The 12,816-nt window shown below is 35.1% G+C and overlaps 1 protein-coding gene across 1 annotated transcript; it reads right to left on the bottom strand.

Annotated features, from left to right (window-relative positions):
* LOC117627520 (zinc finger MYM-type protein 1-like) lies at window positions 1–2,322 on the bottom strand. Its single transcript, XM_034359640.1, has 2 exons — window positions 1,257–2,322; window positions 1–1,169 (listed from the first exon to the last, which is right to left on the bottom strand). Exons 1-2 carry the CDS (start codon window positions 2,320–2,322, stop codon window positions 1–3), a joined length of 2,235 nt encoding a protein of 744 aa, XP_034215531.1.
* Window positions 2,323–12,816: the final 10,494 nt, after the last annotated feature.

The raw sequence follows: 12,816 nt of genomic DNA, 5'->3' as shown, positions 1-12,816 counted from the left end.
CTAAAAACGTTGCATTATAATTTCGTTATCAATACAAGCAAAAACATATCTCTCAATGTAAACAATCAAGCTATCATTCAACCATTGATCTCCCATTCTGTTGCAAAGTGGATTTTTAATAATATTCATAGCGGAAAATGCCCTCTCCACTGATGCAGTTGCAACCGGTAAAACAAAAGCCAATGTAAGAAGCAAATACACAAAAGGAAATATTTCATGCATTCCTTTCTCCACCATTTTTTCCGCAAGACTACTAATCCCTTCCAATTGAGAAAAATCACAACTCGAACGCATATGATGAACATAAACACCAAGTTGATCTTCAAGCATCAATAAGTCTCTATCCGAAAAATCATAAGGATAAAATTGAGCAAGACGAACTAGCTTTCGTTTGTCAAAAGCCACAAAGTTATTTTTTGGACTCAAGCATGCCAAACAAGTAAGTAACTCAGTACTTACCTCGTTGAAGCGATCATTTAATTCCGCAAGTTGCCCATCAATTACATGAATAAAGATCTCCACACGATAACGATGATAATTTGTCTTCATTGGAGCATTATGCCGTGATCTCCCTGGAATTACATATTCCTCATCCATGGTAGGAACTATAATATCATGTTTGTAACAAAACGAGGATGCTTGCTCAACCAATTCTTCAAACTCATTATCCCTCATCAACTGCAGGTTTTCCTTGCATGTTTTCACTAAATTCATTGCACTCACAATGTCTTGATCTTTCTTTTGCAATGCTAGAGACAAAGTGTTTGTTATTCCCAATATAGCTTTCATTACAAATAAGTGAAACACAAACTCAAAAGATTGTATTTCTCTCCATAACTTATAGGCTTCACCCGAACTATCATTAGGATTATCATCAACAATCATTTGAAGCACATTCACCACAGATGGGAACATAGAAATGATACTAATCAACGTACCATAATGTGAGTTCCATCGTGTATCGCCGGCACGTTTGAGAGTCCTTTCTTGATTTAAGCCCCGGCCCGTTATAAGACAATCATCTTCAAAAGCTCTCACAAGCTCTTCTTGGTATTGTGCTCTAAGTGCATCGCGACGCTTACAAGATGCTCCAACAACATTAACCAAACTATTAGCCGTTGTGAAAAAAGAGTTGACATCAATGTTTTTCTTTGCTACCGCAACAAGAGCTAGTTGAAGTTGATGAGCAAAGCAATGAACATAAAATGCACAAGGTTGTTCTCTCAAAATCTTTGTCTTAAGGCCATTGAACTCACCTCTCATATTACTAGCTCCATCATAACCTTGTCCTCGTAGCTTGGAAAAGCTCAAATTCACGGAAGAAAAGAATTCATCAATTGCTTCCTTTAGTGCACTTGAAGTAGTGTCGGTTACATGTTGAACCCCCACAAACCTTTCAATTATTTGTCCTTTGTCATTCACATAACGCAACACCATCGCCATTTGCTCCTTTATTGAAACATCACGTGCTTCATCCACCATTATTGAAAAATATCTATCTTTTACATCACTCAAGATAAGATCAATGGTTTCTTTGGCACAAGAATTGACAAGATCTTTTTGAATTGAAGGAGCTATTAACTTTAAATTTTCCGGAGCATTTTCCAACACAACGGCCTTAACTTTTTCATCATGATCCGCAAGAAATTGCAAGAGCTCTAAATAATTCCCTTTATTACTTGATTGTGCACTTTCATCATGACCAAGAAAAGAAAGCCCTTGCCGCAACAAATACCTAGTGCACTTAAGTGATGCATTCAAGCAAGTGCGATAAGCCGTGCGAGCTTGGCTTGTTTGCTTGATCACAATTGTTTCAATGTGTGTAGTTTGATGCATCAAATTGTAAGCAACTTCTCTAGCTTGGTTGTGAACACTACCAACCGGTCCAATATGAAGGTTAAATCTTTCTTTCGCCTTCTTCCAATTATTGAAGCCTACCCCAGTGAATGCATCACCACCCACTTGATCAAAATTAGATTTGAAGAGATAACAATGAAGACAAAACGCAGCATCTTTAGCAATACTATATTCCAACCAATCATGATCATCAAACCAATGAGCAATGAAGCGTCTATTAATTCCTGATTGATTAGTTTGTGGGAATTTATAACTTCTAGGTTGACAAGGTCCCTTTTGTAGATATGCCCTTCGGATCTCATCCCGAATATTAGGACTATAATCCGCCATTCGAGTTCTTAGTCCAGGGTCTGCTTGAAGATTAGCTAAGATCTCATCTACTTCAATTGGTCTTGCATTTGAACTACCCGGATTAGACAGAGAAGAACTATCCGTAGATAATTTTCTTTTAAAGAATCGTTCCATAAATCTACAAATCAATTAATTCAATCAATCATTAATTTTTATCCAAATTATCATATGAATATGAAAATTTCAATAACCCACTCTCAATATTCAATATACTCCCTAAACCCATATCAATCAATATTCAATATACCAAATTATCATATCAAATAGCAATCAATATTCAATATACTCAATCAATTCATATTATCAATCAAGCATAAACTCAATCAATCTACATTAATATGATTATCACTATGATTCATATCCATAAATTTAATTACATAAAAAAAAATATCAATATGATTCATATCCATAAATTTCAAGCATAAACTCAATCAATCAATATGATTCATATCCATAAATTTCATTACATAAAAAAAAAATATCAATATCAACAATATATATTATCGCTATAATTATTAATATAAGATTTTCCATGCTTACTTGTAGTTGAAAAAATGGGCGGCGGACGGCGGTAGAAGGTGGTGGTGATCGGCACTGGGCCACCGGCAAAGAGTTGATGGAGGTTGTCGAAGGTTGGGAGGTTAGGAGAGGTTAGGGTTTGAGAGGATGGGAAGAGGGGCTGTGGAATTGGGAATGAAAGGTTTGGAGAAAGAATGAATCTGTGCTGTGCGTGTGCTGTGCTGTTATATGTCTTTCTTTTTTTTTTTAAACCTGGCCCAAAACGACGTCGTTTTGAGGCCAGGTCAATTAAAAAAGATTTGACTGAGCCTTGGACCAAACGACGTCGTTTGGCAAGGCTCGTTTTATAAAAAAAAAAGACGCGCAGCGCAGCACATATCGTTTGGGACTTTCGTCGAGCACTTTGTGTGCATACGAGGGGGCTTCCAGCAGCTGTCCAAGGAGGCTTTCATGGAGTCCCTTGCCAAATTTCCAGCCTTCCGGAGGGTCGTCCGACCCCTCTTGTCCCAACGTGCATCCGCCCTTGCTTGAAGCAACAACCTCCTTTTTTTTTTTTTTTTTTTCTTGTTTCTTTATCTTCTTAGGAATTGATTTCTTATCATAGCTAATGTATCAATTAATTTCCCATCGACTAGGGATTGTCTTGGGTCAACTACCATTGGATTATATCCAATGGTGAACATCAATAAGAGCAATAAACCTAATTAATGCCATTTTTTTCTCTAGCAAGAGTTGGTGGATCTTTTTTCTCCTTGAAAATATCTTATCCAATGCTTGTAGTTCTCTCCCATTCTCAAACTTGGCAACAAAAAAAAGAAAAGAGGAAAAAATTATCAATTATCAATTTGCTTTTAGGATTGCATTTCCATTTCAGTATTTGATTTTTTTACTATGCTAGGAGGTATCAATTTGAGGATAGGCATAAATTTTGTAAGAACGGGAATAAAATAAAATAAAATTTACAATCAGTGGTAGGGATAAATTTTAGCCCAAGATACAGATTTAAGAAATGTCATAATTTTGGAACGGATAAAGTAAAGATGGAGGGAAGTTGTTGTGCTTGAAGAACAGAAAAGTAAAGAGACGTACTTAAGATAAGAGAGTTGAAGGAGAAAAAAATCAAAACGTGTGAGTGTGTTGGAATGGATCCCGAGTTTCTGCAATTAGTATCGATGCATTTATATGCATTTAAAGGAATCTGCCATTAATCAAATGATTAAGATTCCTTTAAATACGTATAAATGCACCGGTGTTAAATGCAAAAGCTCGGATTGGGATTGGGAAGTGTACTGGTGGTGCTGAAGTCATATCAGTTTTCTTTCCAAAAATTGCATTAATTAGGTTTGCTACTCAAAACGCGTTCCAACTTAAATGAAAATAGAATGCCAAGCAAAATATACGACGTCATCTTATAAAGAAAATCTGAAAAAAAAAAAAAAAAAAAAAACCACGCGTGCTCTCTTCTTCTTCCACCGAAATTCAAACTTTCTTTAAAAGATAAAATAGCTAATTGGCAAAATCCTACGCTCAATTCAGTTCAGTTGGTAAAATTCAAGAAAGAGAGGAAAATGACGCTTCTAAGTACTAGCAGAGGTCCACCACCACCATCACCTATTGCTCTACCTGGTTGTGTCTCTAGCAAAAGTCCACCGCTACGTCCTCCCCCACCGCCACCACCTCCTCCTAAATCTAGTCAAGAGTCTTTGCCGCCACCCCCACCTCCACCTCCTCCATTTTTGGGAAGTGCACCCAACAAGGTACAATCAATAGCAGCACAGCCACCGCCACAGCCACCTCCTCTCTTCCTGCAACTAACAAGCTACAACCACCTCCTCCTCCTCCTCCACCATCCATTTCTAATTCTGGTCGTGGGCCACTGCCTCCTCCACCTCCTTCACCATTCAGTTCTAGTTCTGGTCGTGGACCACCGCCTCCTCCACCATCCAGTTCTAGCTCTGGTCGTGGACCACCACCTCCTCCTATGAGTGGTAGCCTTGGTAATAATACTAGGTCATCACCCCTACCTCCACCTCCACCTCCTTCGGGACTGAGAATGCCAACCCCGCCACCTCCACCTCCTCCACCATTCAGTTCTAGTTCTGGTCGTCGACCACCGCCTCCCCCACCATCCAGTTCTAGTTCTGGTCGTGGACCACCACCTCCTCCTATGAGTGGTAGCCTTGGTAATAATACTAGGCCATCACCTCCACCTCCGCCTCCACCTTCTTCAGGACTGGGAAGGCCAACCCCGCCACCTCCACCAGCACCACCACCACCTCCTCCACCACCTGGAGCAAGGGGCTCTAATGCACGGCCACCGTCACTAGCCAATGGAAGGGGCAGAGCTTCTTCTGGGGCGACAAGTCATGGACAAGGTCGTGGCACTGGTGCTACTAATGCCCTGATTGAAAATTCTTTAAGGCTTTACACTGGCTCAACATTGCTCGAGCAATGTAAGAGATTCTAAACTCTGGTCGTGGCACTGGTGCTACTAATACCCTGATTGAAAATTCGTTAAGGCACTTATACTGGCTCAACATTGCTCGATCAATGCAAGAGATTTCAAACCACTGGCTCAACATTGCTCGAGCAATGCAAGAGATTCCAAACTCTGGTTGTGGCACTGGTGCTACTAATGCCCCGATTGAAAATTCGTCAAGGCGCTTACACTGGCTCAACATTGCTCGAGCAATGCAAGCCTTGAACCTTCTCCGATCTCTCTAAGCAATTCATTTTTTCTTCATTTTTGCAAGTTGAAACATTTTCAAGGTAATAGCACACAAACATTTTCAAAGTAATAGCACACTCTTTTTTCACTTGCTCATGAACTTTTTTACGACGTTGTATACCATGATGACAATGAGCCAACTGATGATAGTCTGGAAATTACCCCGTTGCATCTTTGATCACAAAATGAGCATCTTAAGTATTTTCTGCTTCTATTTCTTCTGCATGCTTCCAAGCTAGATCTTTCCGACTCATGACTGCAAACACAACACCATTAATACAAGTCAAATATGTTTATGTTTATTTTTCCTTGCAATTTTTTCCGACTCATTGATGTATATGCTATTGTTATAGGTTTTGCAAGACTAGAAACCATTCATGTATTGATTGTTGAATTAACACAGTTGCACCAATTATAGAACAATATGTGGTTCATTGTGTTCCTAATAAGAGCAAGCCTAATAATAAGAGACAAAAAAAAACATGATAATGAGACATCAAACATAATTTAAATATTTCTAGAGGTTCAAGCATGAAGCATACATGTAGAATCTCTACTATCATATAAATTAATTGGATAAGCAATAGATTAAAAAATAAATAAATAAATTATGGCAATATAATTGATAACAAAGTGAGAGATACATATTGAGGGAGGGATCTCGAGCCTTTGCATTTATCATCCATGCATTTACACGCATTTTAGATAATGTTAGCCATTAGATTAATCTAATCTAATGAACTTTAATAAGTCCACATCATCATAATTGTATTAAACCAAAAATAACCATTTGCACCTTATCATATTTATAGAAAATTAGTTAAATACCCATTCCTAGACATAGTTCTATAAAGAAACCCTATACCATTCAAGGTATATAAGCACACCCAAAAATTAACAGCTGTTGATTTCTTAAATTCAACATCTATGTTTGATTACCGTTTTTCCCTTTTTCTTTGTCTATTAATCAACTCAATCTTCATCAATGAGCATCTCAAACTTTCTTCTTCTTCAACAATGGTGAGGTTCATCAAGCTCTACTTCTAGCTTTTCTCCTATTCCAATTCTCTATTGTATCTTTGTCGTCTCCACCATAGCCCTCGCCGACTCCATTGCCGCAACTCGCCGCCAGTTCACCTTCGCCCAAAATTCCATCTCTGATTTCCCTTCCTTCATCTCCGTCGGACGCTCCAGTTAAAGCACCACATCCTTCTTCACCTCTGACGCCACCACAATCATCTCTATCTTAATCTCCGTCGACCGACGACATGCCTCCAATTCCTTCTCTACCACCATCGAATTCAAGCAACGTCAACCACAACAATCTCGGACGGAGACAGAGCTAAGAACTCCTCTTATTACTGTTCTTGGATTTAGATTCTCAGTGATCTAGGTTATTTGTGGAGAAGTGGCTGCAGCTTCTTCCTAAAGTTACTGAAGAGGTATATCCAACATGATGTGCTCTTTCTTGAACAGATAGTGTAATATGATTTGGGGTTCAGTAATGTTGTTTGTTTGGTATATAGAGATAAACAAAAGCATCTTGTTTAACTTTTTTTGTTGTTGCTGATTTATGACTTCAAACCTTTTTATATGCATATGATTAACATTGAATGGAAGCCTTTGTAGATATAGTTTATTTCAACGGCTAAACTTATAATGGACTCCGTTATGATCTCTTGTTTTTAGCTTTATGAGAGGTTGTATGCATTTGGAAGAACTCCGAGAAATAGTTGTTCAAAAGTGCAGGTTGTTCAGTAACATTGTATCTTAGTTTAATATTTTGACATCTACATGTTGATGTAATGAAATAAAAATTTATTTGTAAAATCTGTATTGTTGATGTGTGTATGCATGCTATGGCCATGTGTGAGTGCATGTGGATAGAAAGAGCGACTCTGTGTGTTTTTGTGCAAGAACAGAGTTGCAAATGAATGCTTCTCCAACAACCATATCTTATCTTGAGAACATTGTTTCAGAAAAATGTCGACTGAAGAGGAGAAAACTTGGGCTACCCCTTACCAGATTGTCACATGAGGATCTCAGGCCACTGCTGATAAGGTGGACAAAATAATCCGGGTTTCCAGGCTACTACTGATGAGGTGGACCATGACATTGATGCTCAGGTAATCATTTTCATTATTGATCAATTGAGACTAATACACACCAATGCTAGGTAATCATTTACATTATGCGCAAAATATTGTTTAGTGTTTACTTGGTTTTGATGTTTGGTACTATTTGGATTTTTTATCGTACCTATTATGCAAATGAAATGATGTAGTTGTTAATTTCCAGTAAGTGGTATGAATAGTTGTTATATTGTTCATACCTTGCAACTGAGTTGACTTCTATGACATAGTATTAATAGTGTACTTCTATGACATAGTATTAACATATTTTCAATAACAAAGCATGCTCTATATTTTGCTCTATATATAGCTGTGCATTTGAAGTTTATGATATGCATAATGTGATTTTTACTAAGAAGATAGTTCTATGACATAGTATTAACAATATAATTTTTTTTTCTTCTTGTAGAGATATTTCCTTATGTCTTTGAGATAGTTTCTGGTGAAACTGTAGACAATTGGATGTAGTTTCTGCCAAGGATATCGGATGTCTTGCTGGGCTTTTTTGAGTTTTTTTATTTTATGAAATGGTATTAACAATGTACTTCTATGACATGGTATTAACAATGTACTTCTATGACATGATTTTTTTTTTAATGAATTTTTTGTATTGGGCTTGTTTTAAGTTTATCAATGGCAGTTATGTTATTTATAGGAACTTCAACACTCATTTTTTATTTAGTAAATGAATTTTGAGTGTGTTTCTAAAGTGCATTTCATGTGGAGTATTTTTATAATTTCAGACCCTATTTTGGGTATATTAGTGAAGCTCCCTTATATTTATCCAATAACTCTATTAAAATAAAAAAAAATTAAAAAAATTAAAAAAATTAAAAAAATTAAAAAAATTAAAAAAATTAAAAAAAAAGAAAAAAAAAAAAAAGGGGTATCCCAGCAAGCAGCAACCATCTTCCCCGTAGGAAAAAAATTAAGCATCTACCCCGACCCAGCCTCCTATCCTCACTGCCATCCATGGCAGCCGCCCCTCATTCTCTTTTCCTCACACACAGACCTTTTTTTTACTAGGTTCTATAGTTGGCAGGCACATATAAGATTTTCATATGCAGTATTTGTGGCCAATTAATTTTCAGTTATGAATTTGCATATTTAATTGCAGTATTCTGTTAAAAAGATCTGGATTTTATAAAATCTCTTCCTAGACCTTGTTGAGAGTCAGTAATCCCAAATCGAGGGAGGGAGAGAGAGAGAGAGAGAGGCAGCCAACTATGGCTACCACCACCCAATTGTTGTCTCAGCCTTAGGGAGAAGGATCCACTATGAATGAATCTGAAGATTGGAGCAGCCTCATCCTAATCCCTTTTGCCAAAGCAGTCATAGCCCCTTCCCCCCACCTATGGTGGCAACGACATGTTTTTATATTTTATTTTCTTAGTTTTTTTTTAATGATAAAATAATTGTTAATTTTAAAACAATTTTCTGATAAAAAGAAAAAGAAAAATAAATAAATGTTGATGTGTCATGTCATAAACGGTAGATTATAAGAATGATTTAGATATTGTGAAATGCGAATAAATGCTTGAAGACTAAATGCAGGGACTCGGGAATGGAGAGTGATTGGGTTGGGCAAGAGAAGGTGGATTGGATTGGGTGGTGGTGTTGAGAGAGAGAGAGAGAGAGAGAGAGAGAGAGAGAGAGAGATTTTTTTTAATTACAACTATTTTATACTATTTAAAGTAATTTGAAATGTAACCATAATTTTTAAAGAAAATTTAGGTTTAACTCAAGAAAATATTTAGTAATTAGGATATGATAAATGAACTATTTTAATTTTGGGCTTCATCAAGTGGATTTATACGTTATGAGTCAACGAGTAAGCCCATGTGATATAGGCATGTTTAATATAGGAGTCACATTTACATATATGCAATTGAGAGGACTTGAAATTAGAAAATTAGAAAACAGATGTTAACTAAAATAAAATTACTATTAATTTTCCATCTTCTTTTTTATTGTTATTTAGTTTTCATTTTAATTTTTAATTTTTTTCTTGTTTCTTTGTTTTCTTAGCAATTGATTTCTTATCATAACTAACGTGTCAATCCTATCAAAAAAAATAACTAACTTATCAATTAATTTCCCATCGACTAGGGACTATCTTGGGTCAACTACCGGTGGATTATATCCAATGGTGAACATCAGTGTGAATAATAAACCTAATTAATGCAATTTGTTTTGGGTAAATAATTTTTAAAAGAGAAACTACCATTATGCTTTTTTTTTTTTTTTTTTTCTCTAGCAAGAGTTGGTGAATCCTTGAAAATCTCTTATCCAATGCTTGTAGTTCTCTCCCATTTTCAAACTTGGCAACAAAAAAAGAAAAGAGGGAAAAATCATCATCAATTTGCTTTTAATTGTCTTTAGCTAGGTTGTTAATTATCAAACTTTTTCCGACCAACAAAAGAATCATCTCACTCTTTTATTAATTGCATTTCCATTTCAATATTTGATTTTTTACTATGCTAGGAGGTATCAAAACGTGTGATAATGTATTGGGATGGATCCCGAGTTTCTGCATTTAACATCGGTGCATTGATATGCATTTAAAAGAATTTTAACCATGTGATTAATCTTATAGCTACGATTTTACCACATCAACGTGATTATATTAAAACCTTATGCACTGTATCAACTACCCGCATTTGTATCCTCCATTGTCTTCATCATTTGGAAAACTCTCCTTTCCAATGCCATTGCTTCCGCCGTTGCCTCACCCGATCCTCTCCTTCCTCATTACCCACTTACCTTCCCCTCATCATCTTCCATTGTCTCCAAACCACACCCCACGCCCCAAGCAGATCTGAACATAGCAAAAAAAACCAAACTATATGAACTAAAATCTTGAATGGATTGAATGGCATTTGTTTGTGGGTCTCTAAAAGCATCTATAATGGTTGTTCAACAATTCATTTCAGTTCAATTTATTAAACTTTTTTGGCAACTATTGTGCAGTTTCACTTGCAGTGGTGCAATTCAATACTTACAAATTAAAAACAATATTTTTTAAATGATTGAATAAAATAAAATAAATAAAGTTAATTATGATAAGAGATATACAATTAAAATGGTTTCAAAGAGATCTTTGAAAAGAGACCAATTTTGAATATATATATATATATATATAATTAATAAAAAAAATTTCTTTGGTTGGTGACAATATTATATTAACATTTTGTTTTCTAAAGAATTAACACATCAGAGCACCTATTTTTCAGGTTATTGCATAACAAAATTGAATATGAATAAGCCATTTGTGTATTTATAGGTAAGTAACTAGTCGTTTGAAAGGGAACTAGCCATTTGTATTTTTGAAAACTGAAATAAATTAGCAATGGCTAGTATATATAATTAGCTATCCTTCTTTTTTATTTTTTTTTATTTTATAAAAAAGTGAAACAAATCAGTAATGGCTAGTAGATATTAACTAATGTTTTTTTTTTTTAAAACAGTGAAATAAATCAGAAACGAAAGTAACTGATAGTTTACACTAATTAAATGTAATGGAAAAAGAGGAATTCTAGCAACCTTCTCTCTAACATTTTCTTTTGGACCTTTTCCCTTCTCTTTATGACAAGTTTCATTTTCCTTACACTTAAAACAATGTCATTAATGCATCACACAAAGTTTACCCTTTTAAAATGTATTGGCTTTTATATTTCCTTCAATTTATTCAAATTTTATTATAACTTCTTTAGCACATTGTTAAAAACAAATAATTAAAAAAATAAGAAAAACGTCATATTTTTTAAAAATAAAAATAAGGTTTGTTTCATGACATTGTTATCATCTTTATTTTGTTTTTAACAAAGCACGCGCCTCTTTGGAAAAATTAAAATTTTAACAGTTTTTATTTTCTTATTTAATTTTTAACAAGGTGGTAAGAAAGTTATTAAAAAAAAAAAAAAGCTTGTTATTAAAAAATAATAATACATTTAATAAGGGTAAACTTGGAAAACAAAAACTAGTTTGTGTGATGCATTAATGACATTGTTTTTAGTATAAAGAAAGTGACACTTGTAATGAGAAGAAGAGAGAAGGTCCAAAAGAGAAGGTTAGAGAGAAAGATGCTAGCACTCCCCATGAAAAATTAAAAAGGAATGTTGTCCATATGTCAATAAGAGAGAGGCCGTATAGTTATTATGATATGACAACTTATTGAAATGAATTTCATTTTAGAGTTCATTTTATTGACCTCTGAAATGAACTATTGATCCACAAAATGAAATATTGATCTCTGAAATGAACTGAACTTTACCACAAGAAGTCAAAAGTTCAATTTATTAAAATAAAATTGAAATGATCTTCACCATTGCATATACTCTAATTCTAGGTCCGAATTTCATCTTTTGTCTCTAAACCTCATTTGCACGCGAATTTGAATTAACTATTCTTCAACCCAACAATGAAGAATTTATTGGAGAAAGTTAGAAGAAAACTTAAATATTCAATTGGATATTGGGAAGAATTTATCTAAGCAACCATTCATGATTATAACATCATTCTCATATCACATCTTAAAGGGAGAATTGGGTACATGCCAATTGGGTCATTCAAATCTTTGGGGAAAAACAAGTAACAGTTGAGGAGCAAGCATCTACAAATCCTCCATTGTCGATTGTTCAATTATCAATGGTCAAGTTGCTGTTGTTTCAAATAATTTGGATGATTGATATGGTACATAAGGTGAGTTTTTAATTTCATGTAATTCTGCTGATGTGGTCGAATTTTAGTCATTAATCAAATAATTAAAATTCCTTTAAATACGTATAAGTGCACCGATGCTAAATGCAAGGCTTAGTTGATTGGGATTGGGAAGGGTACTGGTGGTGTTGAAGTCATCTCAGTTTTCTTTCCAAAAATTTTAAAGTTATTTACCCACAATAAATTGCATTAATTAGGTTTGCTACTCAAAACCCCCCCGCCCGGAGCCCAGGTATCATATACACCCCCAAAATAAAGAGCACTGAATACTAGAAGAAAAGCGCCTATACCTAACAAGATTAAGTGAATATCCAAAATTGTAGTCATTTTGTTTCTATCTTTCCATACATAACCGAAGAATGGAAAAGATTCTTCAAGAGTCTTGGGTCCCAGAAGTGCATGATAAATACCGCAAAAGCCCAATGCTGCAGAGAAAATTAAGTGAAGAAAGCCTCAAAAAGGAAAAAAAAAAAAAAAAAAAACACATGCGTGCTCTCTTCTTCTTCCACC

This window comes from Prunus dulcis, chromosome 5, assembly GCF_902201215.1.
Source record: "Prunus dulcis chromosome 5, ALMONDv2, whole genome shotgun sequence".
NCBI lineage: Eukaryota > Viridiplantae > Streptophyta > Magnoliopsida > Rosales > Rosaceae > Prunus > Prunus dulcis.
This window is presented reverse-complemented; position numbering and strand designations above follow the sequence as displayed.